The sequence below is a fragment of the Rhamphochromis sp. 'chilingali' genome (genome assembly GCF_963969265.1).
Source record: "Rhamphochromis sp. 'chilingali' genome assembly, chromosome: 19".
In the NCBI taxonomy this organism is placed as follows: domain Eukaryota; kingdom Metazoa; phylum Chordata; class Actinopteri; order Cichliformes; family Cichlidae; genus Rhamphochromis; species Rhamphochromis sp. 'chilingali'.
Window position 1 is genome coordinate 23,081,624 of NC_137946.1, and position 26,890 is coordinate 23,108,513.

General features: G+C 38.9%; 1 protein-coding gene across 2 annotated transcripts in view; it reads right to left on the minus strand.

Moving 5' to 3' along the window:
• Window positions 1-26,674, minus strand: part of stk10 (serine/threonine kinase 10) — a 37,397-nt gene extending 10,723 nt beyond the window's left edge. Inside the window, exons 1-8 of one of the 2 annotated variants that reach the window (XM_080866241.1) lie at window positions 26,167-26,674; window positions 15,287-15,451; window positions 10,877-10,925; window positions 10,125-10,274; window positions 7,329-7,401; window positions 6,329-6,523; window positions 5,684-5,765; window positions 1,394-1,528 (exon numbers count right to left, since the gene is read on the minus strand). In XM_080866241.1, coding sequence (XP_080722367.1) covers window positions 1,394-1,528; window positions 5,684-5,765; window positions 6,329-6,523; window positions 7,329-7,401; window positions 10,125-10,274; window positions 10,877-10,925; window positions 15,287-15,451; window positions 26,167-26,325 — 1,008 coding nt within the window. In that variant the 5' untranslated portion in view covers window positions 26,326-26,674. Of the gene's footprint in view, window positions 1-1,393; window positions 1,529-5,683; window positions 5,766-6,328; window positions 6,524-7,328; window positions 7,402-10,124; window positions 10,275-10,876; window positions 10,926-13,539; window positions 13,683-15,286; window positions 15,452-26,166 lie in introns of those variants that run through there. The other variant, XM_080866242.1, reaches the window with a different exon arrangement.
• Between the last annotated feature and the right edge of the window lie 216 nt (window positions 26,675-26,890).

Genomic DNA, 26,890 nt, shown 5'->3' on the forward strand with positions numbered 1-26,890 from the left:
TCAGCAATTTGTTACTGTATGTGTGAAAATGTTCCTGCCTGCAAATGAGAGGGAGCTTTATTTGTGCTTTCTTAAAAGAGATAATAAAGTAACTAATGATTTTATCAAAAAAAAAACAAAAAAAACCAGCTGGCGTCATACACAGAGAAATAATAACACAAAGTAAGATTTTAAGCAAACCATCTCGTTCAAGTACCATGAAATGTGGACCAGTGTACTTTGGCAGCATTTTAAAGGGTGGTCACACAGATCATTGATTTGATTTAGTTACTTTATATAAAGATAGCTGATTCATCACACCTGCTTTTAAATAACTTTCCTTTCAATGATTAATGTACAACAAGGTGCATAAAGAAGACCTCCTACAGAAAGCTATTCCAAATACCTGTCCAGGTAAGACACTGTTCAATTGTCTAGATGAGAGTGTTTACTGTTCCACCATTTTCCACCAATTTGCACCATCAGTATACTAGAGTCACCCAAATAAAATAAAATAAAATAAAATAAAATAAAAAGACCCTTGAATGCCACAACATGTACAATAAGGAAGTACAATGTAAAAGGCCATTTGTCTTCATAGAGAAAGGACAAAAATGTATGAAAACATTTGTCTGATTACAGCATTTGTAAGAGTATTTCAAGGATCCTATAAAGACCTGCTATTGCTATGTAGAAATCCCCATGTTTTTGATTAAGGGCCAGAGTATCTTGGCTGAACAATAAGCAACCTAAAATAATTTACTCCTTTAGGGATTATGAGGCAATAGCTGTTTCTACAGGCCAAAAGCAGCACCTATATTTAACCATGTGCGGGTGTGGGTGAATGCCTGTGTTCCGTCTTCTGTTCCTTTGTTTGTGCTCAGGGCAGGCAGCAAACTGCACTTTCATCCTATGTTTCTGTCTAATCTCCAGTTCTCTGTGAATTCATGAATGACTTCAGTGGAATAAACCATCAATCCTTCTGCAGAAAGGCTATATTTAGCAAAATATGCTTTAAGAGGAGGTCAACGAGTCAGGACTACAAACGTGAGGCTCGGTGGTTAAGAAGGAACCTACGTGCTGGGGAACACATGCAGGTAAATGCACGCCTTTTTGTCATTTTGTGTGCAAGTTGCAACTTAATTACACAGTCTGGACACTGAAATTAAGGGTAATTTCCATCTCACTGTGTGGTCTGACAGGAAAATGAGGAACGTCACAGAAATGCATTTACTTGTAAAGTCAATACCACTTCTACGTCAAAATGCATCCATTTTCTGTGCCATTATTATGTTTTTAATTTAAATCACAACATTAATAAATTAAACCAATTGAATGGAAGAGCATGGACTGCCCACTCTTGTTTTCGAAACACCAAAATAAAAAGGACAATGATAATGAACAGGTTTGGTACCACAGTAAGGTCCATGCCCTCGTCTTCCTCTCCTTCCTCTCTATTGTCTTCAATTTCCTCCATGACTTCAGCCTTGACCTCAGCCACCAGCTCTCTCAGCGGACGGTTGGTCGTCACCGATTTCACAAAAGGGTGCTGTAGATAGGAGAAGAGACAGTTATTAAGGCTGATCAGAAATTTATTTTAGGGATAAATACTATAAACACTACGCATTTAGTTATTGCCTAAGAGTGAGGCTGACTAAAAGGCTTACAACCATGAAGCAATATTTGCACAAAACACAAGAACAGTATTTTCCACAGGTTTAAATAATTAGCAGATGACACCATTCTGCAACATCTCAACTTTCAATGATATCAATTTCTTTTCAAATAATCTGTAAAACTTTAAAATACAAAATGATGGATCAAGTGAAATAAAATTCTGGTGCTTAAAAACGATACACTAAATGGAACCGGAGTAGAAGACAAGACAACATACTTTCACTGCTGGGAAACTCTATCTGACACCTGCCAGTTCCTGCGCAGCATTAACAATGGGAACATCACAATACAACTCTCCACTTGAGGCAACAGTTTATTCTAACAGAATGCACCTAAAATAGCAACCAGTCTTCAACTCTACTATGTCTAAAAAGAAAATGCATGTTTCCCCGTGCTTCAAGTAAGGCAATAAGAACGCTGTAACAGGAATATAAAAAAGGCAAATTAAAAGTTGAGTGCTGCAAGGATAAAAAGCTGATCATCTATTATTTAGATGCTTTGCACTCCTGTGTAATTTAACTGGAACAGCTGACAAAGGGGAAAAGTCTGCAAGGGGTGCTGGACCATGAAGTGTGTAGAAGTCAGTGTGTGTTGTGAGCCTCCACAGTTGTAGGTTCAGGAGCTTGCTTGTCCTTGAGGACAGCATTACGCTTGAGTTTTAAGCTTCTCCAATGACAAATAACACTCAGCTATTGCCTAATGAGATGTACACAAATGAGTGCCATTTGACTATTTGTGAGGCAAAATATGAATGCATGGATAAGTTGTATGCTTAAATGCATAGTGTCTACATTTGGATGTCATGATTCTTTCTATGTCAGCCCATTTTATGGCATCAATTGACAACATGAGCAACATAAGATAGAGTTTTTAAATCTCAAACTATTGCTGCACAGCCAGCCCTTTTTGATTTAGTGATTTTTGTAAGAAGAACATCAACATGACTGATGCAGCAACGCTGGTTAATTAAAGACAAACTTAAACTGAAATGGCTCCGATTTCAGCAACCACACGGCCACATCCTCTGTAATCAGCCAACAGATTTATCTTAAAGCCATGTAAACCTGTGGCGTAAACAAGGTCACATGAACATATGGTGATGGCAGTGAATGCTTCAATAATAATTCAGTTTGTCATGTTTGGTAGAGGCAGTGCTGCAATAAATGCATGTTTAAAAGTGAAAGGAGCTAAAATAAACTCAACTTCTGTTTCCACTATCTCAATTCGAAAATTGCAGAGAGAGGCTTTTTGGAAGTAAAATTTCAGACATGTTTTAGATTTACATTAAGCCTAAGCAAGGTGAAACATTGGAGAAAAGAGTTTTAATGTGAGAAGCACTACATTAGAATTACTCCAATTCTGAGAGAAAATAAGGCATCTTATTCTTTTGACATGTTACACATCCAACAAGGTATTTAAGGCTGGGAACTGGCAACTAATTTCATAATCAACTCATGGTTGTTGCTTTCTAATTAAATTAGAGAACTATGAGAAATGTCCAGTTACAAATTCATGAAACCCACAGAAATATCAAAACATCTTTATATCAACTGCTTTAACTAAGAATCCAAAATTTCTGATTTAAAAATGTTTCTCAAATGTTAACAAAATCAAAACTAACTTATAAAGCCATAAAAATGACTTGAAATAAATTCCATTATGTCAATTATCTAATCATTGTTGCTTTAGTAAAGCTCTTTATTTCATTTGAATGCCTACTGAAGATTATAAAAGATATTTTTCTCCCATTGCCATAGAACTTATATGAGGAATGAGTATGAGTAGCTAGTAACTAAAAAAGTAGGAGTAACTGTAGCGTCAAGCACCTACAGCAGTAAACCTCTGAGAAATCTGCTTTAAGCTGTATAATCCAATAAATTATACCAGACCTCCCATACTCCAGGTAAACACATCCTCACTGAGGCAAAACACAGGGCAAAAAGACTAAGTGTTAGCACTGGTGCCTTGTTACACAGATATAGATGTGTATCAGTGGATATATGCACCATTTTATAGGTTTCGCATTGCTTTAGACAGAGAGGGGGGAGATTTGGTGCGCATGGCTTTGTATAAAGATTAAATGTGCACAATATGGACCATTAGGTGACTAGAAGAGAAACCTGCAAAAAGGTCAGGTGTACATGCACAGGAATAAAAATAAAGTGTATGCTTTTGTCCCTCCATCTTTATGGACAGTTTTAGATCTTGAATGATGTAAATTTAACTAGTTATAAAATTTTCATTTTTGAAGGAGGGTTTGGCAGTTAAGACGGTTTTTAGGGTTAGGACTTTAATAAGTTAAGTTAGGGGTAAGAATTTTACTGGGCAAGGTGCAATTTTGGTACTCAACTGACTTGACTTTTATTAACCCAAATTTAGTACTTTAGGACAGATTTCTGTCTCAAAGAAGTTGTTTGCAGAATTAGAAGATTACACTTTTGCTTAAGATATACTCTATGAAGTTTAGACAACCAAGATTAACTCAAAGTTCAAAATGTGCTACATTGTTCTACTTCAGAAATGTTTATATGCTTTCCAGGGCAGCTCTGCCAAAAACACCATAAAAACCCTACACATGAGAAACTATGGGAGGAGACGCTGGATTCAATATAATACTAGTCATCCAGACGGTCTCCCGGCCAGCCACACACCCACAGTGACTGATACTGTGTCATGTTTTTTTGTATACATTCCTTAACAGCCGCATATGTGGGACAGACGCAGAGTAATTATGGCAAAAAAAGGGAAGAGGTTAAAAAGATGTTTATAACCAATTCTTGTTTCCTGTGAAAAGCTTAGTGACAAAGACTTTGCAAAGCTTTATTTTTATATCCCTTATTTAGTCTATCCAGCACCAGGGATATTTTTTCTGACTTTTTTATTCACCTGTATTTTTCCACATCTGCTCACTTCACCCTAAAGCCTGTAACATATCTGACGGTAACTGCCGGCAAAGTGACATGATGCAACATCCATCACAAAGCCTCAATCTGACCACGCCCACAAGTGCCTACAGCTGTTAGGAGGCAGTGGACATGATAAACATCTAAAACTTGCAGCACAGCACCAAAAACTGGGCCGCGCCTGTCTCTTTCCCTCCCCACTAGAGAACACATGGAGAATTCCCTGCAGGCCTGACTAGGGTTTTCATCTTTGCCTCGCTCTAATTGGCCAAAGGTGGCAAACTCAAGTTAATCCTGGCACACCATTGGCTGAGAGCAGGAATGTAAATAGCTGGCAGCTCCTCAGCTATGGGATGCAGACAGGAAACTGTGGCTCTGAATTTTAATAGACATTGCTCTTGTTCTGTAATCCACACCCTGCTCATGGCTTTGCTCATTCTACTGGCTCTGAAATCTAGAGTCTGATTGAAGCTCATCTTTAGATATTTGCATTTCATTGCCACAACTTAGAATTACCATATGATGATGCCTTTAATAATCAAACAGCTGCTTAGAACCATGTCTGCCCAGGATCATATGTATAGTGAAGTCTATAAAAGGCATCAAATAAGCTTGCTGACGAATACAAAATATGGTCAGAATCTGAATTCTGTTTCTGAGATGAATAATGTCGAAAACATTTTTGTAGGGTAATATTTTTTTTTGAGGGTAGGGTGGGGGCATTCGCGAAGAGGCCAAAGCTTCTTATTTCTTTTGTCCTTCCCATCTAAACCTTCAAGGATATTTTATGATAGTGTCTTTATTCAGGATCCTTTACCATTACATTTTGGCTACTGCACATTTTCTACCTAATAATTTTTCACTTTTACACTATCAATTTCTTATAAAGCGTTTCATTTTCACCTGCATGCCTGTGCCCGCCATGGAACACCAACCTGGCACAGATCACTGTATTCAGGTCTTAAAATAGAAGATTAAACTGATCTGTGTGTGTGTGTGTGTGTGTGTGTGTGTGTGTGTGTGTCAGTACAAGACAAAGACAGAGTATGATGTTCCATTGTATGTCAAAGTGCAGCGCTGTATAATATTCACTACTATTCAGTTACACACAGCATCAAGCCTACCTCCAACATTTGAGCTGCAGTTGGGCGAGTCTCTGGGTTTTTATCCAAACATTTCCGCAGGAAGTCATTAAATGCCTGTGACCTTGAGTAAATAAAAGAGAAAAGAAGAAGTGAAGTGAAGAAACAGTTAAAACAAAAAAAAAAAAAAAAAAAAGAAAAGAAAGAAAAAAAAAAAGGTCTCAGCAGGAACAATGAATCAGCGGCCCTTTCTAAATCTCCCTCTACCTGATAACTTCACTTTCACAGTAATAAATTCACTGCTACAGCGCATTTAATCTCATTAAAGAAAAGGTAGAAAAAAATTACAGTTTGGCACTCATTTAAGTGCAGCCTCTGCTGGAAAATGGTTGGCAGGTGGAAAAAGGGAAGGACAATTTGATGCATGACTGTCTAGAGCAGATTACAGTATACCAAGTGTGCAAAGTACTTGGAAGTGATTGAAATTAAATGACTTGTTGAAATCTAGACAGGGAAATAAAAGTCCCCGTTGACTCCACTTGCCATTTTCTATCGTGTAGCTTATGAATCATGGAGGCAGGTTTCAAACTCCCCACTTTCTGGTTAACAAATTCCTCTTCGCAGCCTGTACATATTATGCTAGACGGTTGCAGGCCAACTGTGCAACAGCTGAATTCAGATTCTCACCATTTCTTTGGCTGCTCCAGGCTAGGAGGCTCAGACTTTGCGATCTTTAATAGCACCCTCATGGGATTGAGCTCGTGGTGTGGGGGTTCAATCTGCGCAAGCTCGATCAGAGTGATTCCCAAAGACCAGATGTCGGCCTTGTAGTCATATGGTGCATCCTTCATTGTCTCACACATGACCACCTCTGGAGCCATCCTGAGACAGATAAATAAGGTTAAACATTAAAGATTGTGGCATGCAAACTCCTCCACAAACGCATCACATGGTTCAGCACATAAATACTCTGTTGACTAAAAACATGCAGCTCCCCATGGGTTAAAAAATAAATAAATAAATAAATAAAATAACAAGTAAAGAATCTAAAATAACCATCAAGATGTAATTAAGTAATAACACATACATAAATGTAATATAAATAAGATACAAATTTTGACTAAGTGTAGTCAAAAAAGTAGCATTTTAGATTAAGTTTTTTTCCCTGATCCGATCAGGACTGTACACAGTTATGATTTAATTGAGCTGGGATGGTGGGGATGAATGATAACCTGTTCTAGTAAATGTTTAACTGTCATATTGGTATAAAGGAAGGCTCAATGGAACAAGGTTCGCTGGGAATCATTTCTAATTTGGAGGAGCACTATTTGACAAGAATGAAGGATTGTAATGAATACTGACTGTATGCACAGTATCATTTTCTCTCAGGTATTAAGTGCTGTGAGCAGTCAAAAAGGGTTGACCCACTAATTTTAAAGTTCATAGATGATATCTTCACAAGTGCTATGTATATGAATTATATTAAAGTAAACATTTAATATAGTTGTTTTGCATAACAGTAATAGATTTACAGATAATGTTGCAAATCAGGGAGCAGGATTGTTATATGATAATATGGGATTTAGAAAAAGTAGAGTGTAATTTATATAGTCATTGAAGGCATTGAATGTAGTGTACTAAGCCAACCCCCCGCCCCCAGTGTTGCTGACTGAAACTGTAAACTTACCAGTATGGTGTTCCAATGAAAGAATCTCTTCTTTGCAACGTTTTGGTATTTTTTGCAGACACACCAAAGTCAGCTGCATGAAAAAAAGAAAAACGAAAAGAAAAGTCACGTGATGGAGGAAAGACGTTCACTAGCATTTCACAGAAGGAAGGAATGAAACCAATTCAAAAACTTCCGGCTTTTTTTTTTTTTTTTTTCACAACCACGCCCATGAGGTAGACAAATACTTTTTAGCTTGTAAAGCCATCCTGACTGTGTGATCTTTGGAGTTACAAATCCAGAAACAGTAAATTTATAGCAGTCCTATTTCCTTAAAAAAGTTGCCAGATTTCCAGATTACAGGGGTCTTGTTTTCACTTTAGTTTTTTCCTCCCGCCTGTCAGAAGGAATATCATGTGTACCATGCCGGGGTTAGAGAAGTGCTTGGCAGTAGCGCTTAGATTTTGCACACAAGGCAGCAGGGTCACATCTTCAATTACAAACTGGCATGTTCTATTATGGGTTCTTAAATGACTTTTGGTTTTGTAGACTACAATTCAAAATCTTTGGCTTCACTGTCAAATGCATCACTTGAAACAGTCTGAGCTTTTGCAGCAAGGATTTCTACATCTCAGAGACATTGAAATTAAGCAGTCCTTTTATTTTACATTGAATAAGAGTTAACACTATGTTTTTGGTAAAAACAACACAAAACAGATTAAATAGTTGTTCATTACCTACAACAGGGCTCTCATTATGTTCTACACTTCCAGGAACTAGTGCACAATAGCAGGTTTTAGCAGGAGTCCCAAAAGAACAGAAGTAATGTTAGTGGCAACCTCTATGCTTTTATCTTTTACCACTTCAATTATGCCCATTAGTCAGAGTTTATACTCATCAAATTCGAGGGTCTAAGTGTCAGATGCTGCTTGCTGCCTCTTGAAGCCAATTTCTGAGTTTTTCCTTTGTTCCCGCTGCCGCATGTCTACTACATTAGGGTCCAAGATTAACATCACTAATTCAGTATTCGACAAAATATGTAATATGCTCATCTTCCATTACAATGCTGAACAATGTTTTCTTTGCATAACATTTTGATAGCAAAATGAAGTAGACCATTGACTTTAGAATTTATTATGACCCAAATAATTATTACATGAGATCACATTGACCTTTAAACGTCAAATTCTAATCAGTTGATCCCTGGGTCTAAGCCTATTTTAAAGACACGTCTCAAGGATTTCCTGATGAGAATAAAATTACAAAATTGTGATGGGAGACAGATGTAATCACTGACTCACAAGCCCTCACTGTTCACAGGTTATCATCATCATCAAAAACTGAATTGAAATCCACTGAGAACGACAAATGTGACGTTGTGTTTGAGAAAAATCTGTGTGAAGGTCATCACTGTAGCAAGTCACTTTAAATTCTGACCAGTACTGTAGGGAGTTGTAGCGATTCTTGTGAATTGACGGACAAACGATGGATACAACAACATGGCATAACCGGATTGGCAAATCGTATAGGCTAAAAATAATGTTTCCTTCATGACGATAGCAGGAAGGCATGATACCTCTGATCCAATATTCATTTGCTTTTGTTTTTATCGTTACCTGGATACAGCAACAGGAATTATGAGCAATTTTTTTTTGCCATCATCAACAATTCTTGGCACTGGTCACAACTGCTGTAAATAAGTTCGTAAAAATCATTAAAGACTTTTTTTAATCCAAAAAAGAACTGCATGAATGCTTCATGAAGATCAGACATTTTAGCTGACCTCAAAGATAGTTTAATTGCTGTCTTGTTTGAATTAACATGTATTTAGATAAGTTTGAAGACCGTAAATGAGTCCATGTCATGACATAATGGGTTTACAGAGGCAACTCCCAGTGATTATAGGCAACTGTGGTGGAGCTGGAGAAGAATGTAAGCAGGAAAGATTCTTGGCATGCAGCTTAATGAGCACACTTTTTGACAAAAATGTGTCATATGAATTTCTTTTTTTTTAGTCTTAGCTCAGTAAAAATGATCAGAGAGTCAATCAGAGTAAAGAAGGTAAAACATCACGCCACAAACAGTTATCTAAAGTTTCATATCTGAGGATCCTAAATGTTATGCAATCATTTAGACAATTCAGCACTTGCTTACCTGGCACTTAGACAAAGCACTGCACTAGAACACAACACTTCAATCTAAAACAAACTAGAGTGTGGATCCAACTTTTGTCGTCCAGCCATAAAATTTGAAGAATGTGAGGAACGCTTCAAAAAGCCAATAAATGAATAAAAATATGCAATGTTCTCAGATCACAGTTTTCCCACACAGTGCTTGCGATTCGCTGACAGCAGCAAAGGAGGAGTGCAGGACCTCTTACTGTGCATGTTATGTGTGGCATGCATTTATGTCAAAGAAACAATGAACCTAAAGATTAGCCAAGACCCCAGAAATAACCTTCAATAATCAATGTGAATGATACATTAATCTGGGAATTAGTCCCACAATAATTAATTTAGCAGTAAAATGCAACAGTTGAAATTCACAAAAGAGGTTAAAAAACTGCTCGAGTCAAATAAGAAAAGCAACCAATACTTTGTATTAGTCTGTACTATATTTTCTGCCTGAATATCAAATAAAATCTCAGTTTTCAAAACAGTACTGCAGTTTTCTGACTGTTCATACAAATGTGGTTGCAAAAACAAAACATCATTTTGTCCACCTTGATGCCTCTATAATAAAAAAAATGATCAATGCATTACACTCTGCTAGAAATGAAAAACCTGAACATCACAACATCTAAAACTAAACACTTACCCAGTTTGATGTCACCATCCAGCATTAGGAGGATGTTACCAGCCTTCAGGTCTCTGTGGATGATCTTCAATCCATGGAGGTAGTCTAGCGCCTCCAACATCTGGCGACAAACTACCTGAATCTGGGGCTCTGTCAGCCCCCGATCCAACTCTGATATGGGCAGGAGAGGAGGAGAGGTTAGAGCAACAGAGACGGAACACTGCATCCTTGTAATTCATACAATCATGGCAAAATAAAGAGTACAGAGCTACCGTGTGAGCTCCATGAGAAAAAAAAAAACAACACTAAACCCACCATAGCAGATCAGGTAGTATTACCCACCCGATAAGTAATCCCAGATTAGAAAAACCTTCACACATCCAAGATAATCCTGCCCTGTAGACTTCGTTTCATCTCTGTCTGTGTTTGGTTAGCTGCAGATGGGGTGCAGGCAGTTACGAGGATGTGGATTACCCAGTGAAAACACCAGGGGGATTTCCCACACAGGAGGACTCCACTATGTCTGACTGTTTCAAGGCTTCAAGGTCAAATTAATAAAGCTGTAGTATGATGCTGTTTTTCAGGATTTTCTGCCTGATAAATTTGAGATTTTTTAAATACATATACGGTCATGAAAGCTAAGAACTAATTTTGACTTAAAAAAAAAATTAAAAAAGACAAAAAAATAAAAACACTCTCTGAGGTTTGGAAACCAACTGTTGTTGTAAAGGAAAAAGATTTTTAAATGAAAATACAGAGACAGAATGGCCTACCTAGCATGGCGGCATCCACAGCGCCTCCAGGGCAGAACTCAATCATGATCTGGGGGGGGAAGAGAAACTGGTGTTAAACTTAACCCAGGAATTATAAGTAATAAAACTGAAAGCTGAAAAACAGTCAGTGAAAGTCTGTGTTTCATGAGTTTGAACTTAGCTGTTGATGAAGCTTTTAATGTGTCTGTGATAGCAGAGACATCAATATACTTTAAGATGAAGGATTTTCAGTGGGACATAAAAGCAGAAAATCTAAATTTATATCAGAAGTGTGTCCTTCCTGTTAAATTATGTCATCACTACCTGTAGAGGAAAAACTGCCAAACACACATCAGTTCAGCAGTAAAGTAAAAGAAAAGGCAGATGGAGGAGGTAAAAACTGAAGAGGTTTCCTAAATGGAGTCTTATTAGCCATGTCCTCAAACACACCTATTAGAAAACCATAGTAAGATTGAACTTCTTTCACAGCACATACTTCATTTATAATTATGTTTTGATTCCAAAATTGAACTCTTGGTACTACGAAGCATACCTGCTGTGTGATCTCATTTTATTTTTTACAATCATCAGTCTTTCTTGCTATGACAACACTGCCAAAGCATCAGCCAGGCGCTGGACAAGGCGTGGAGTTTCAGCCCAGACAAACCCGCACAATGAACGACAAATACCAAAAGGTGAAACCACACCATTGCACGTCTGACGGTATGAAACTATGCATACCTCTGTGTACACGCGGTCACGTGAAGGCGCACATACTTTGCAAAGAATCAGAATATGAGGGCTGCCATTCTTGGCATTGAACACCAGGTGGAACAATGCTCTTCTGTCACGCTGACAAACTTCATTAGTTTGGGCTCTGCCATGTGTCATCAGCGATCTTCCATTTTGCTTAGTCTGTTTAAAAGTTAGTCTCATATCAGATTTTTAGTTTTTTTAAATAAACAGCTGAAAGACTGTCTGGCCTGTGTATGACGCATGTTTCCAGCTTTTATATCTTTGAACTAGATCGAAGTTTTACCACGTGTTTAAGTTGTTTTACAGTAGCTAAAAACCTGTTTTAAGATTCCACTGTTTGATCAACAAAGAAGAAACAGAAATCTAACATAGGTCAGGTTTAGCATTTTATTCTTCAAGTAAGAAGATTATTAAGGAAAAAGAGTTTCGCACACACTTCAAAAATTAACATTTCCTGTTGATATGCATCCTTCCACCATTATGATCTGTAAAAGTTAAATAAGAACAGAATGTATTATTTTAAAATGTGTACCAACTGATGTGCAGTTTCTTCCCATCAATATTATCAGTATATATACTCTGAAAATATTTTGTTTATTCTACATATTCTCAACACTACAGAGGGTGGTTAATCACACCTTTTATTACAAACCACATCCCTGTTCCTGCTCACCACTGCCCATTTTTTTCCACTTCTGTTTAAAAACCACTCTCCAAGTTAAACGAACTGCACTTTAGTGGTAGCACAAAGCGCTGGCCAAACTAAACAGCTGTACATTACTCGGCTGTGACAGAGGCAACTGGTTTGTGTAGTCATCAGTGTGTCTGCAGCAAAGATTTGTTCTCGCTGCGTGAAAGAATCTTGGATGATGTGTGATGCTGTGGGTAAAGAATGCGCTCCAACTGGTCAAGCTGCATGATATTCATAACCACTGTGGGCTGAACACACACATACACTCAGTGTCCCTGTGTATTTGAGTCAGAGTGAGACTTTAAAAAAAAAATAAAAAAAAATAAACAATAACCCAGTGTACTTCATCCCCTGTTTAAAGATATATCTCACATTTTACTCTAAAGGGGTGATTTTTTATCTTCAAGTGTCTTAAAAAGCATTAGGACAATTTATGAGTGTCTTTTTCTTCCGAGTACAGCTGGACACAACTTGATAAAGTCTACAAACCCCTAAAAGCTTTAAAATAAATGGAGCAGGCTTAGCTGACACCGCAGTGTTCCTCCAGTTCGCCACTCTGTACCTTCACAGTGATTTCTTACCTCAATTTAACAGACGGCAAAGGAAAGTAAAAGGCTATTTGCCAGCAAAAAAAATGTTATACAATCGAGGATAACTAAACCTTCAAAAACGCAGGCAAGGTGGTGTAAAAAAAACAAAACAAAAAAAAAAAAAAAACCCAAAAACCCTTAGAAAGTCTTCTTTCTTTGTCAAACTGTACAGCGCTTGACTAGAGTAATGCACTTACAATTTCTCACTGTATCTAGGACTAGGTACTGTTCAATGACCTATTTAAGATTATATATAATATTATGAATTCAATATAATCCAGGCCTACAGACTGTGGGTGATCTTGATTCCCTCAACCTAGCCATAAGCCTGTTTTAATGGGCAAAACTTGAAGAGTGTAGTGGCATTTAGGCTGCACCCGGTCCACACACACAAAAAAAAAAAAAAGACTTGACCCATTACCCACTTTAAGCCTACCTCATGAGTTTCTGACCACTGACACATTTGACAGCGCCAAGTTGCACATGCCTAAAGTAACACAGATTTTTGTAGTATTAGACCGTTTAGACATAGAGCACTCATTAGGGGGAAAAAAAAAGAAAAAAAGAAAATTTGCATAGCTAACTATGAGTAATACTAAGGGATAATGTACTTTTACATGCTAAATGATATGAAATATTCTCTTAGCTGTTTAAATCCTCTCTTCTCCTGCGTCTTTCTTTGCCTCTCCCTGTTTGTTCTTCTCGGTGCTGACATCAGCAATCCCATCTCCACGTTAAAGGCCCCGTTTTTCTCACGCTGTGGGCCAGACTGCCTTGCTAACCTCCAGACCAGATTGGAACAAACAGCCTCTCACTGTCTTCTCTCTTTGTGGTAGAAAGCAGAGCGGGTGGGTCGTCACTGGAATGCACTGACTTACACTGCCCAGTCCACCCAATTGGAGGTAACCAGGGCCTGACCACCAGTAACTACTGGGCTAATTGTTGTGCTTACAGCAATGAGGTGTAGAAACTTTTCCAGATTGTGCTCTTGTAAAGACTAATTACAGACAACCAGTTGTCACTTCAGTGACAATCTTTAACACAGATACTTTACATACATTTTAAAAACATTTCCAATACTTTTAAGACACTGAGTGTAATTATGTGTTAGACAGAGAAACACATTAGTTACTGGAGACAGCTCAGAATTCACATGACAAACAAGGCCTGTTACTTTGAAGCCACAAAACACAGGAAACATGTGGTCTGAAAGCAACAGGCAGAGAGGTATGTACATTTAACTTATCAAGCTAACCTAACAGTTGCACAGGGTCCAGCTTTGACTCATGGGCAATGTTCAACCCCCTCCACATTTTATTTAGGTCAACTACTAAATTCATTGTTAGTTTAATGCATGTATGCAATAAAGCATAATTACATTGTGTTTAGCAATTTTTAGTACATTAATTCTTTATTAAAACATGAGTTTGGCTTTGTTGCGTTACACCTCTGGTAAAGTTTTGACTGATCAGCAGTTCATTAAGTGTTAACTTGAATTTTAATAGCTTACGAGTTCTGTCATGCTTGATTTAAGGCTTACAATTCTAATGCTTAATAATTAACTGAAACTAACAGAAGAGTCACAAACATGCCAAACTAAACATCTACATTTTGCACTTCTAGTAACCGCAATAATCTTTATCTTTAGCTTTAACACTGCCTTGTAATTCTTCAAATATTTAAAATCATGCCCCGACGTGAGGTCACCATTTGTCTTGGCCAGATAGAGTGGGAGATTACAGAGGGAGTTGAAAAGTTTACACTTGACCCAGTGTATGTGTGAGAAGAAGGAATGATTCAAGAGCAGGGGAAACATAGCTGAGATTAATCCTCATTCTTGTAGTATCATCAGGGTCATTTCTGATGCATTATGTCAGCCAGGGGTTCTTCTGTCATTCCTATTTAGGCAATAGACTCTTCTTATCACTATTTTTACAACAAATCTTGCATACGGAGGAGAAATATACTCAAGATAAAACTGTTGCAATAAAAACAGTTGTCACAGAGTGAAACGGAACATCCCACCAGCCGTTCAACATGCACAGTGAAAATATTTGTTTTGACCCTCTTCACTGACTGTTGAGGTTTGTGTGTCATGGCTTTTTTGGGTCCTGGTTATGAGTGGTTTTGAGAGGAAGACGACTGAAGTTCCTTTAGTGCATTATGCACCAATCTAATTTCAGCCTAAAATCATTGAAAAAGGTCGAATTTATTTAATTGCTTTGTTTTGTTTTTCTCCATCCAGATCATGTTAAAATGTGTAAAGATAGTGTGTCAGTGTTTGTGGTTAACCTCTTTGACAATGTTCAGCCAAAGAAAAATAAAACAAAGAGCCAGAGGGCAGCAAGTCTGTGGTTTGTCTGATTTGCTCATTCAGATTTCAGCATTACCTACCCAGAGTTTATTCTCATAATAGAAAGCATCAAGCAGCTTGACAATGTAGCGGTGGTCACATTTAGCCAAGATGTCAATCTCGACTATGTAATCTTCCAACTCTTCCTCAGATTTGGTCTCGATCACTTTGGCAGCAGCCAGAACTCCTGTCTCCTTGTTTCTGGCCTGTGAAAGGAAAACAGATCAATGTTAAATGAAACATGCATGAGTAATGGCAGACCTTTTTTTTTTAACTCAGTTTCCTCCCATTTTTGTGCTCAAAGACTTTCAAAGCAAAAGTAACCAACCCTGTGAATTTAAGTGTTTCAGGTCTCCAGAGAGACCAATTTTTATCATTTAGTTATACAGAAAACATCAACAGTGCGGGAGGTTATTGCCAACATTTAATTTTTCATGGCCCATATAACAGGGAAAAATAAATAAATACACAGTATGACCAATGTTAAGATTAAGGGCCACATTTACAGTTCAAAGGCCCCCTTTTTGTTTGAAAATCTACAGTTGGTGATTAACTAAAGAGGTGCAGTGTCATGGCGTAGTCAGAGGTATTTTTCCAGCTAGCCATAATTAATACAAAATGTGTTGGTAGATGATTCTGTACATTTTCCACAGTACTTAAAATCATACAAATGTGAATTTTGTAACGTGCAATTTACAGTAAAATGTGCTAGGGGCGCATCTCATTTTGAGCCTCATGTGACTGTGATAGTTTCCCGTAAGAGTGGTAATTTATTTGGAATGTCAGGCGGTGAAATTATCAAAATGAGCTCATAATTGACAAAGATGGATGGCTCAAAGCTCGGAGCTCGGTGCTAAAGCATTAGCTCCGTCCTTAAATGAGTCTCTCAATGAGTTCTCACTCTGAGTTTCTAGAGACAGAACAATGCCTGAGATTAGGCACACAGCACAGGAACATCTAATGATAAATGAGGTTTGGCTTGGACGGTCGTTGTGTCCTTGGGCAAGACACTTCACCCGTTGCCTACTGGTGGTGGTCAGAGGGCCCGGTGGCGCCAGTGTCCGGCAGCCTCGCCTCTGTCAGTGGGGCCCAGGGTGGCTGTGGCTACAATGTAGCTTGCCATCACCAGTGTGTGAATGTGTGTGTGAATGGGTGGATGACTGGATGTGTAAACCATTTTTATAACCCTCCTTTGGATAAATGCTGGACTCCACCTGAGTTGTCAGTTTTATGCAGAGATAAGATGAGATGCTCAACAGCGAATTCTAACAGTAGAGTTTCTTATATCAAAAACATATTGATTCTCCTTCTCCAGTTGCCTCTCTTTTATTTGAATTACAGTTTCCAGAGAGAAACACATGTGTAAAACCTGAGCATACACTATATTATCTTACTCACTACCTTGTCAAGTCTGCTCATTTTTGGCAAAACTAATTTGCTCTGCTCTTGGTAGACTGCATTAATAATCTTTTTAAATGAACTAGCTGCATTTATAAATTAGTACGTAACTTTCCACTCCCATCAATGCACTGGGGAATCATGGTAACGTGCCCTGCATAGTTTATCTGGCACCAAGAGTCTCAAGTCTTAGTTTGTTCAAAAGAGATAACTTTGATCACAATCTGTGCTGGACTTTATTGTCCATGCTGTAGCCAAACGGAAGAAGACACTCCAAGATCCACACGACAGCAATTAAAATGCTGACTAACATTTACAGGCAAAACTGGAAAGGAAGCTCCACACCCTCCCCTGAGCAACTGAAGAGTCAGAGGAACTGAAAAGAAGAAAATGCCACTTTAGCCAAACCCATCACACGCATAGACAAAGAATTCCTCATCGCTCTGAGTGGTAAAGAGAAGAAAATAAAGCAACAAAACATTCAAACGGTAGTGACTCAAACAGCATCAAACACATGACGCTCTCTCGTGTATGAGGCAGGCTTTTTTCAATGTGTTTCTACAGTCAGAAGTAAATATTCACTCCAATCATTGTTAGTGTTCAACTGGAGACAAATGAAGACTTAAAGTGAAGTCAACAACAAATAGCTAAAGGCGGGGTCATCTGCTACACCTCATTTAAACCTGCCCTAAAAAAATATCAATTCAATTTCTTTGCTGTAAAAATCTAATATCTAGGAAGTGATGGTTTCATCACGATCATGAATGTTGTCTGATTAATATGGTCAATGCATGTGCATATAATGAGCACAAGTGTTTGATTTTATGACTAAATAAGGAAAAAACAAAGAAAAAGAAACAACTGCCTATCCTGGTGAAATCTGGACCCTGTTGTGGTCTACATCCACCCAGTGGCCTGCAGAAACAGACTATATTAAGTCTGGTATCGGAATCCTTCATGGTTTACAGAGGCTGTGGGAAAACATCTGAACAAACACATGAGGTTCACAGCGACACATCCTCATCGCAGTACTCCTTGGACTATGCGCGTTTACCTAACAGAGCTCCGGAGAAGTTAAACTTTCACCAGCAGATTAACCTAAAGTGTGACTCAACAGGATGCGATCTCTTGCCATCAAACAATCAGTCTGTTAACAAGTCTCAACAGTAAACACAGACACCAAACTCTTGCAACTGCTTTGCTAACATTACAGCTCTCTGCAATAGCGCTGTATCAGCTTCAACAAAGTCACCATCTGGGGTCAGATTTCCAAAGAAATGCATGTTTTGACAAGCTAACAATTCCAACTACATGTCTGTGGAAAGCACATCTGACACACACAGTCAACACTGTGTGGGTAACCTTATTTTTAGTACAACAGATTTTTTTTTTTTTAAGTTCTTAACTTCCTTGTACAAAATGAAACTCTCCAGACACTTAAGAAATTCGAAACAAGATATTTTATTCTCATTTAGTACAATTCTTCCTTGTCAGACCTGCCTTCCTTGTTAAGTAAAAGGTAACTTGAATTCCAGAAGGTTTATTGGAGTTCTAGTTACTAGTAGAGTGTAAAGTAAAATGATTCAGAGAAAGGTTAAACTTACACACTCCTTAAGCATTTTTTAATCCATCTAGTCCAACTATTACCCATGTTGGGATATTTAAAATTCCAATATTTCCTTTTTTCAGATATTTGCAACTTCCCTGTTGGCAACACAAATGGAATATGTGTTTGGAATATCCCAACACACAACAATATCGCAAACACGACAACAGGGTAGACAAGAACAGTCGGGCAAAGCATAACCGAGTGAGCAAATAGCTAAACATGACAAATGTTAGGGGAGTCGGTGGAGTTTTTATGTGTTTGAAAGAAAAAGAATACAAATATTGACGAATACATTGAAACATTTAATGTTTAAGTCGAATATCCATATCAATCGTTTAATTAAAAAATAAAATCATACATCAGACAGACTCTGCTCAGAAAGGCCCGTCTCTCATGCACACATGCGGGCATGCACGCACGCACATACACACCCCTTTACATCTCAGTGGGAGCAAGGCAGAGGAATGTGCCTCTGGGCTTCAGCTGGTTGGGGGTAGACTCAATGGGCAGACTGAGAGAAGTGAGTGTCCTGCAGTTATGTGGTCCTTTTTGTGTGGAGTGAGGAATGCATTACGTCAATGAGGATCCTCAAGCATGGTATATAAACACAAACGTGTTTATATATGCACCTTACCATCTGTATACATTCCACTAAAAGGAACAAACATCAAATCTCAAAAGGACAAGCTGAATTTCTGGAAACTAGCACCACATCAGTGCACAAGTGTACGCAGTCATATGTGCACGTTTTGGTGTATAAATGGTAATGTGCTTATTGCACCCAACTAAAAAATTGAAAATGTTTTCCACCACATCATCCCATATAAGAAGGATTGTACCTTTTTTTGCACTTTATGCAAGAAATATGACAACATTTTCTAACTTGTAACAGTTTTCCAACTTGCAACTCCTACACAACTCATCTGTTATAGAGCAGATGACACACACACTGATATCAGCTGGCCCAGGGGCCACCTACAGCATTCTTAACATGTTCACTCATGACATAACTAAAGTTCCTCCACTTTTTAAAAAGCATACTCGGGCACCAGATGTTAAAGTTGAATAGGGAAAAATATCACGCTTTATTGAAAACATAAATATCTAATTTATTACATAACGACGGCACACCCACAACCCCTTAAGGAGAAGAAATATAGTCAACTTGATACTGTAGCCGTTGCCATCCCACGAGACAACACTGTTTCAAACCCGATGACTCTTTACTTCCTCTGACTCTACTCCAGAGGAGAACAAATGTCTTAGGCTTTGTTTTGGTCTGGTTTCCATGGTTTCTACCTAAAGAACTTGTTTCTTGTCTGTCCTCATGGTTCAAAGCTCTCTGTCTGTTTTACCATTTGCTCTTGTGGCATTTCAACAGACGGCCTAAGCATTTGTTCACTTTGAATTTTGTAAATTCTGAAAATATCTGATTAAACCACACATCAACTAACAGACTACAGAATGCTGAGTTATTAACCTGGACCACAGACTTATAATTTGGGCTGTTGGGCAATTAAATACTGCCATTATTTAATCTGCAGATTAATTTGGTCTATTAAAAACCAAAGAGTTGCCAAAAAATATTTCATTTACTCCAACATTGCATAACTCCAAAGATTGCAACAGAGTTACCATTTGTGAGCCTGTTGCTATCAAATTCTTAGCATTCAGATTGGAAAAATTATTATTTCCCTATCAAAATAGTTTCTGGCAACCTTTAGATCAATAATATCTCAGAGACTGTGAAAAGAAAACATTACTTCTGCATCTTTTCATTTTCTTTATGTTTTTTTAATCAATCATCCACCAGCCTACTATCAGAGTGCCTCTGTACCCATCTTTCTGAAGGTGATTTAAGTCTCTCATATGGTTTTCAGTCTACTTAATGTAACACATGTGCAATAAACCCAGTCCATCCTCCTCATTTTGTATGCAAAGCTGTAAATATAAAATGTGTCTGCCAAACCTGCCTGACTTAGTTTCCCCATACTACTTTCTGAAGCTCCTGCTAGACAAAAGAATTAAAAAAGGGGCAAGGACAGATGTTACTGTCCTGTGTGTCCACCTCCACACATACTGTAAGTACTGATAGACTAAGTAAACATAAACATACAAAAGCACACACTTCCAGTCTCCTGTGTTTGTGTGGCAGTCTTTTCAAAAGTTAATCAGGACTGGAAGCAATAATGTTAAATATCCTGTGTTGACTAAAGTATTAATGATTAATGTGGATGTTTTGATTCAAAAGCACATGCCTGGATAATACAGCAGCTAAAACCCTAATCTCAACCTTAAAAATAAACTTAGATTAACGTTTTCCTCATTTTTAAAATGTATCTTTGTTATTGTTAAGAACATTTAAAAAAATTAAGTGACATGTCAAGGGACGAGGTGACCTGATGTGACTGATTACACAGAGAACTTTCTCTGGGGTCACTCACCTACAGGCTGAACAGGCACTAAACACATACAGCTCCCTTCAGGAGAATGTGTGCACGGTAGACCTTTGTCCCTTTATAAACCTGTGAACCGCCTCGCCCCTACAGGCCCTTCCCACATGTCTGCGAGCAAGAATGTGGTTCTTAGCTCACATATACAACTCACACCTCTTCATTACTGCTGGGGATGCCTTTGACTCACTTTTTGTAGTCCTAATTTCCTTTTTATTGCCTCTGCCACCTTCACATTTCCAGTATGAATCAGAAAGCAAATGCTTCTAAAGTGGGCTTGACACTCGCTTAAAGGTGGGAAAGAAATGAGCTGATCAAAATAATTAAAGCTCGTCTGAGTCACCTTTTGCTATTGTTTGCGTACAGCAATTAGACCTTATAGGAAGTAGAAGTGACTGAATAGTGCATTTGCCTGGATTCATCCACCCAGTCAAGTCACCAGCTCTCCTATCTTCTTGGTAAAGGTTGTTGTTCGCAGCTTTTGAGAAGGGCCCAAGCCACTATCTTGGAGCCCCCCCATCCCCAAGCTCCCTACACTTTAGGCCAAACTGACAAACCACTACGGAGTAATGGATTGTGTTTTTTGTGATAAAAAAAAAATAGAAAATACTGATTTGGCGTAAAGGTCAACAGTATAAATGGTTTATGTGGAAGTATGTTACCCAGTAAAGTATGAAAACTAATGTAGTCATCATCTTTTATTTACTGGATATGATGCATTCATGTGACATAGTAAAAATGTTCTTCCAAAAAAAAAAAAAAAAGGCACAAGGAAGCATACCTATAACTCTCACATGACATATTTTTAACAGGAAAGGAAATTACTAATTTGCCACTGCTACTGTTTATTAGGTTTTTTAAGTTCCAAGACAGTAAAGATGAATGATAAAAAGCCTTCAGTGTGGTTGTCACTGCTCCTAAGAGCAGGGCTTCTCTGGGTCTAATCTCAAGAAGAAAGTAAAGTAAGAGAAGAAGAAAAGTGACTAAAATGTTTCAAGGCTGCGTAGCCAGTGCTTACCTTTCAACTAGACATGTGAATGGCTCTGCAAACCCAATCATTATGGCTAACCCCTACCTTAAAAAAATAGATTAAAGACATGAATGTAGCTATGGCTCTATTGTGAAATACCAGAAGCTCTTACAGCGAAACGCATCAGTGAAGAACAAAGATTGTTTGACATATTTTCTTCTTTCAACGCCAGAGCATGACTCTTCCTCCTCTATCAAAACCACTGACTGTAAAGACAGCACAAATGTATGAATTTAGACTACTACTGGGACTACTGGGCAAAGGATACCTGACTGGAACAAATTTGTACAAAAACTGCCTAACAATGAAGCAATGAGCCTTTTCAGGATGTGAAAGTTGTGATCAACATTGCAACATGCCCCAAATTCAACCCCAAAGTCACAAAAACAAAGCAGGTCAGGGAGGCAGGAAGTTATAACATACAATACCACAGACAGCCTTGGAAGAAAACCTGTAACACTTAATTCTTTAATCAGTGATACACCGGCCTTCAAACCTTGACTTTCATGACAAAGGAGTCAAACTTCCTGAGTGCAGACTAGAAGAATTTAAAGCACACCACAAAACCAAGCTCGGGCAAGTACTGCATGATTACCAGATTAATCAGAAAAAGTGTACAAGTGACACAAATGTAGAAAATCTGATATAACTGAAAATTCTAAATCTTTCATTTTCTCGATTGCTAATGCTGTCCGAGTATGAACTCACACATATCAGAAATTATCATGTAGATCATTAACCTCAGACCTACAACTAGAAACACAGATCACGGCTTTTGTAAATGCCGATGACAATGTCATCACGAGGATAACAGGGACTCCAACCATTCTGAGCCCACACCCATCCAGCTGGGCTCTTATCAGTCACCGTGGGCCCAGCTGCTCCCTGAGATTAGACCCAGGGAAACCCTGCTCTCGGGAGCAGTGACGACAATGCCACTGAAGTCTTTTTAAACATTCGTCTTGGAGCCACTCTTGATAACTGTGAGCATTTCATATGAACCTTGCGGCTTTCCTTCACAAAAAGGAAGTTGCAACCTTTGCCCCCTCCTACTCACCATGTGAGTTTCTCTTTGACTTCACAGTAGATGGTAATCATATTTTAAGTGATTTTCTGCAAGTCTTACAAAAAAACTACATAGAAGAGAAATGTCTTGTTTTATGCCTTTAACCAGTCCAGGATTTCCCACAACATTTTGGCCCGGTGTATGACCACATTTCTCCAACCTAATGTGCATAAATAGAGTTTTTTAAAAGTTTCAAAGATGATCAGATCCGTTACATTAAGTACTGTGGCCTAAACACTTGGCCGACTACCGTACTCGTTTCGTTTTTGCCATAGTTGAGGCCACCTACACACTTTCTACTACACAACATCCAGGCTGAACACACTGTCAGACCAACAGGGACAAGATTCACTGCGCTTTTCATCCCACAAAGGGAATTTGACAGCGCGTAACCTTAAAGCCTGTGTGTGTCTATGGAAACATTTCACTAGCAGCAGCAGGCTAGTGTGCTCAGTGGCACGTGGCTCATTAATTAGTGAGAAGGGCTATACAACTCAATTGTTTCATGCCTCACTTGCAGCCACAACACCTTCATACACAAGCGCAAGACTCCTTCCAACAAGTGCAAACACGCACAGAGCAAAGACATCATCCTATGACACACTGAATCTGCAGGAAGTGGAATATGAAACTTGATTAGCCAGTGATGGTTTATTAAAAAAAAAAAAAAAAAAAAAGCCTACGGGGAGACAGAAGTGTCACAGTGTTGTGGGTGTGTGCATTACATTGCGAAACAAACCAGCAAGTAAAAGACTGATAACAAGCATCAAAATCCAATTTAGCATTTAACTAGTGCTAATAAAATTTAACTGCAATTTGAATCTAAACGTAGCACTGATTGCACACAGATTTTTTTTTTTGTGGTCAAAACTAACTTACTGACAAGTAAAATGCGCTCTAAGGTTAAAGATATGTTTGGCCCTCGAGTGATAAATGCAGTGTTAGAAACATCGGCTTTCCATTTAGCTGCTCTATAATCCCATTTAACTGCTGCTGGACAGTGATACTTTAACCTCATTAACAGAGCACCAGAAGGTGTAAACAACAGCATGTTTGAGTACATGTTTGTATCTGTAGCGTCCTGTGATACTCAGACTCATTAACAAAATGAATATTCTGCATTCAGGTAATTTATGCATCAAAGTATCAACCAACACAAGTGCACGCTTGTACTTATAGCACTTGGATGACAGATATTTGCACAATATTTTGACCCTCAATCTCCAGCAATAAAAAAGTTAGAAACACAGGCTTAAGTTTTATAGACAGTCATATTTTTTTTCCTAGCAGCCTTTCAATAATGGAAAAGTACAGTTTCACCTACAGGGAAGAATATATTCGATAACTGGGGGAGTATATTGCATTTTATGAGATCCTTCTTTCACACTGTTCCTGGGTTACAGCCATGCACACACATAGATTGATTTGTCCTTAGCACTACCCTTAAGCCTGGGAGTTGTTATTCTCCTGCTGGTGACATTAACCTTTGGAGAATCAGCCTGTGTGGAGCACTCGGTACTCTCTAGCAAAACTGCACAATTACACAAATCTGTCCTCAATCTCAAAGACCGAAACAAAAACAAAAAAAGCTCTACAAGCAGCGGTGTCCGACAAATGAAATTTATACTTTCTTCTCCTGCTGCCCATTGCACATCAACAGCCATCTTTTTTGTGACTCCTGCCCTCCCCCAAACAGTTTGACAAGTAGATGATCTCACAAGTGACAGGACACAGAGCCTCCTTCCCTCACGCCTGCTCTATCAAATACTTCTAACATCTGAAAGCATGTACAATTCACCACACAAGGCCTTTCCCTCCCACAGATGGGCCAATTATTCTGAGGTTTGGGAGCAGCGAGAGGAAGCCGTCTCCTGATGCAGTCCCACAGTTTCCTCTCTTGGCCATCGTCTGCTCTTGCTCTGCCTCCCTCCACTCCATCTGACAGCTGCAGGTGTGGAGCTGTCCTCCTCCAACCAACTGAAGGAGGAGAAACAGGAACCCAGGCAAATATAGTGTGGAAGGGACATTACATTTTGTAAGCTTGCCAGTTGTCTAAGTAGCACTTAATCACACTAGATGTACCAGCCACTTTCATTTGGCTTTAGCTTTAAACACTTTGGAGCTGAAGTGGACTGTGTGTACTTCTGCACTTAGAAACCTGAGTAATCCTTAAAACCTGAGTAATAAACAGCAGCTTATTAAAGGTTTCTTCAGATTTAAAGAACCTTGTACCAGGTCCCTGCCTTAGCATCTCAGGAAGAAAACTCAAAGCACTGTGCGTTTTCATAGTATGCTTCACTGTTAAGATAAATTATGCAACTTCACTTCTAGCTATAACTTGATCGCCATGTTACTATTTTCTTTTCATTAAATTGCATCCGTGGCAATAGCTTTGCTGGAATAGTGAGCATTATGGTGCTCTTCACACCCATTTCTCCACATGTATGTAAACTTTCCAGTAAAAACAAAAAAAAGAAAAGTCTAAACAAGGTGGGGTCCTCTGAAAAGACTGCGCTCTCTGTTCAGTGCAGAATTCTGCTTAAAGCATCACTTCTTCCACTGAGGCCCCTGATGTGTCAAAGACCTTCACTGTGCTCCACTGGGCTGTGTAGACACAGAAGGCCTGTGCCCCGCGTTGCAGAGGGCAGTGAATGTCTTACAGAGCCAGATTAAATATCTCCACTGAGTCAAAGTGCTGATGGTGGTGGTGCTGCTGGTGGTGGTGCTAAGGTGCTTTCACTGTCCCTGCAGGCTGACTCAACAGTGGAGTCACATCATGGCATTTTTCTAAATCCTCCACATGGCATACATAATTTCAACTGCATTCACACAAGTTCTGAGAGGTCAGACCTGAGAGAGAAAAGAAGAGAGGTGCATCGAGGAGCCACACAGAAGTAGTAGTCACCCATGCTGATTCTAAATATTTAGCAAAACTTTCACATGACAGCCAAAGTTAATGTAATGACTGCATGGGTCTGTTTAACATAAGAACTCTTGACCAGCAACATAGTTCAGATATCTGTCATATTACAGCAATGCTGGGATGGTTCAGCACCCACAGGTGAATGGAACTAGTCCACACCCAAAGGATGCAAGGCTTTAAAGTGTGTGACAGGTGGGGGGAAAATACACAGAAACACCCATTTGAAATGAAACTGGTATAAAGTATATATTAGGACGTTTACTACATTTTGTCAGAGTAAACTTAAGTAACTTTTTGATATTCAAGGAAGTTTTCATAAGCACAAACAGGCAACTTATCAACATTTCGAGAGGACTACTTCATTTGAGGACAAATGGGGTTCTTGGGGTTCTACAGCATTGTCAGACAACAGGTGCCTCGTGTCTTTTGAGAACACACTTACCTTGTAGACCTTTCCAAAAGCACCGTCGCCCAGCTCGCCAATAATTTCCCAAATGTCGTTGGGATTGACGTCCCGATTGACGTGCTCGTACTGTTTGGCTTTCTTTTTCATATCCATGGTGGGTAGACGAAATAGTTTACTGAATCTACCGAACGCCATTATTAACAATGTACTAACTTCAACTTTAAAAAGAAAAAAATATATTTAAAAAAAAAAAAAACTGTCTTGAGCACGAGAGCACTAGGCACGCAGAAACGTGCAGTCCGCTAAAAAGAAAGTCTTATCTACCAATTTACAGCGTCACTTTCAGCGTCCTTGAGAGAAGAAAAAGAGAACTGGGCTGGTTCACAAAAAAAGAAGAAAAAGTTAATCTATTCCGTCCATTTCAGCCCGTGGGCTCTGTCGTGGAAACTTGGCGTAATCCAATTAACAGGCTGTGGTTAAGTGCTGGGCGCGCGGTGACCACCTGCTGCTACGAAGACACGATGGAATTGCTGCTCGCCTGTCTGGCTGGGCAACTTGTTGATTCAAAATAGCCCCACCTCGTTTCTGAACAGCGCTCGCGCTGCCGACATGGAAATGTAGGAAATGTAGTTCCTTGGGTAGAACGAGTCGGTTGATATACAGCGTCGAGGCGGTAAAACAGGACTTCATGTCCGGGTTGATGCTCGGCGTGCTCTCTGACAGCGGCGGCGTCTCCTTCAACTTCAACAGCTGTGCTGTA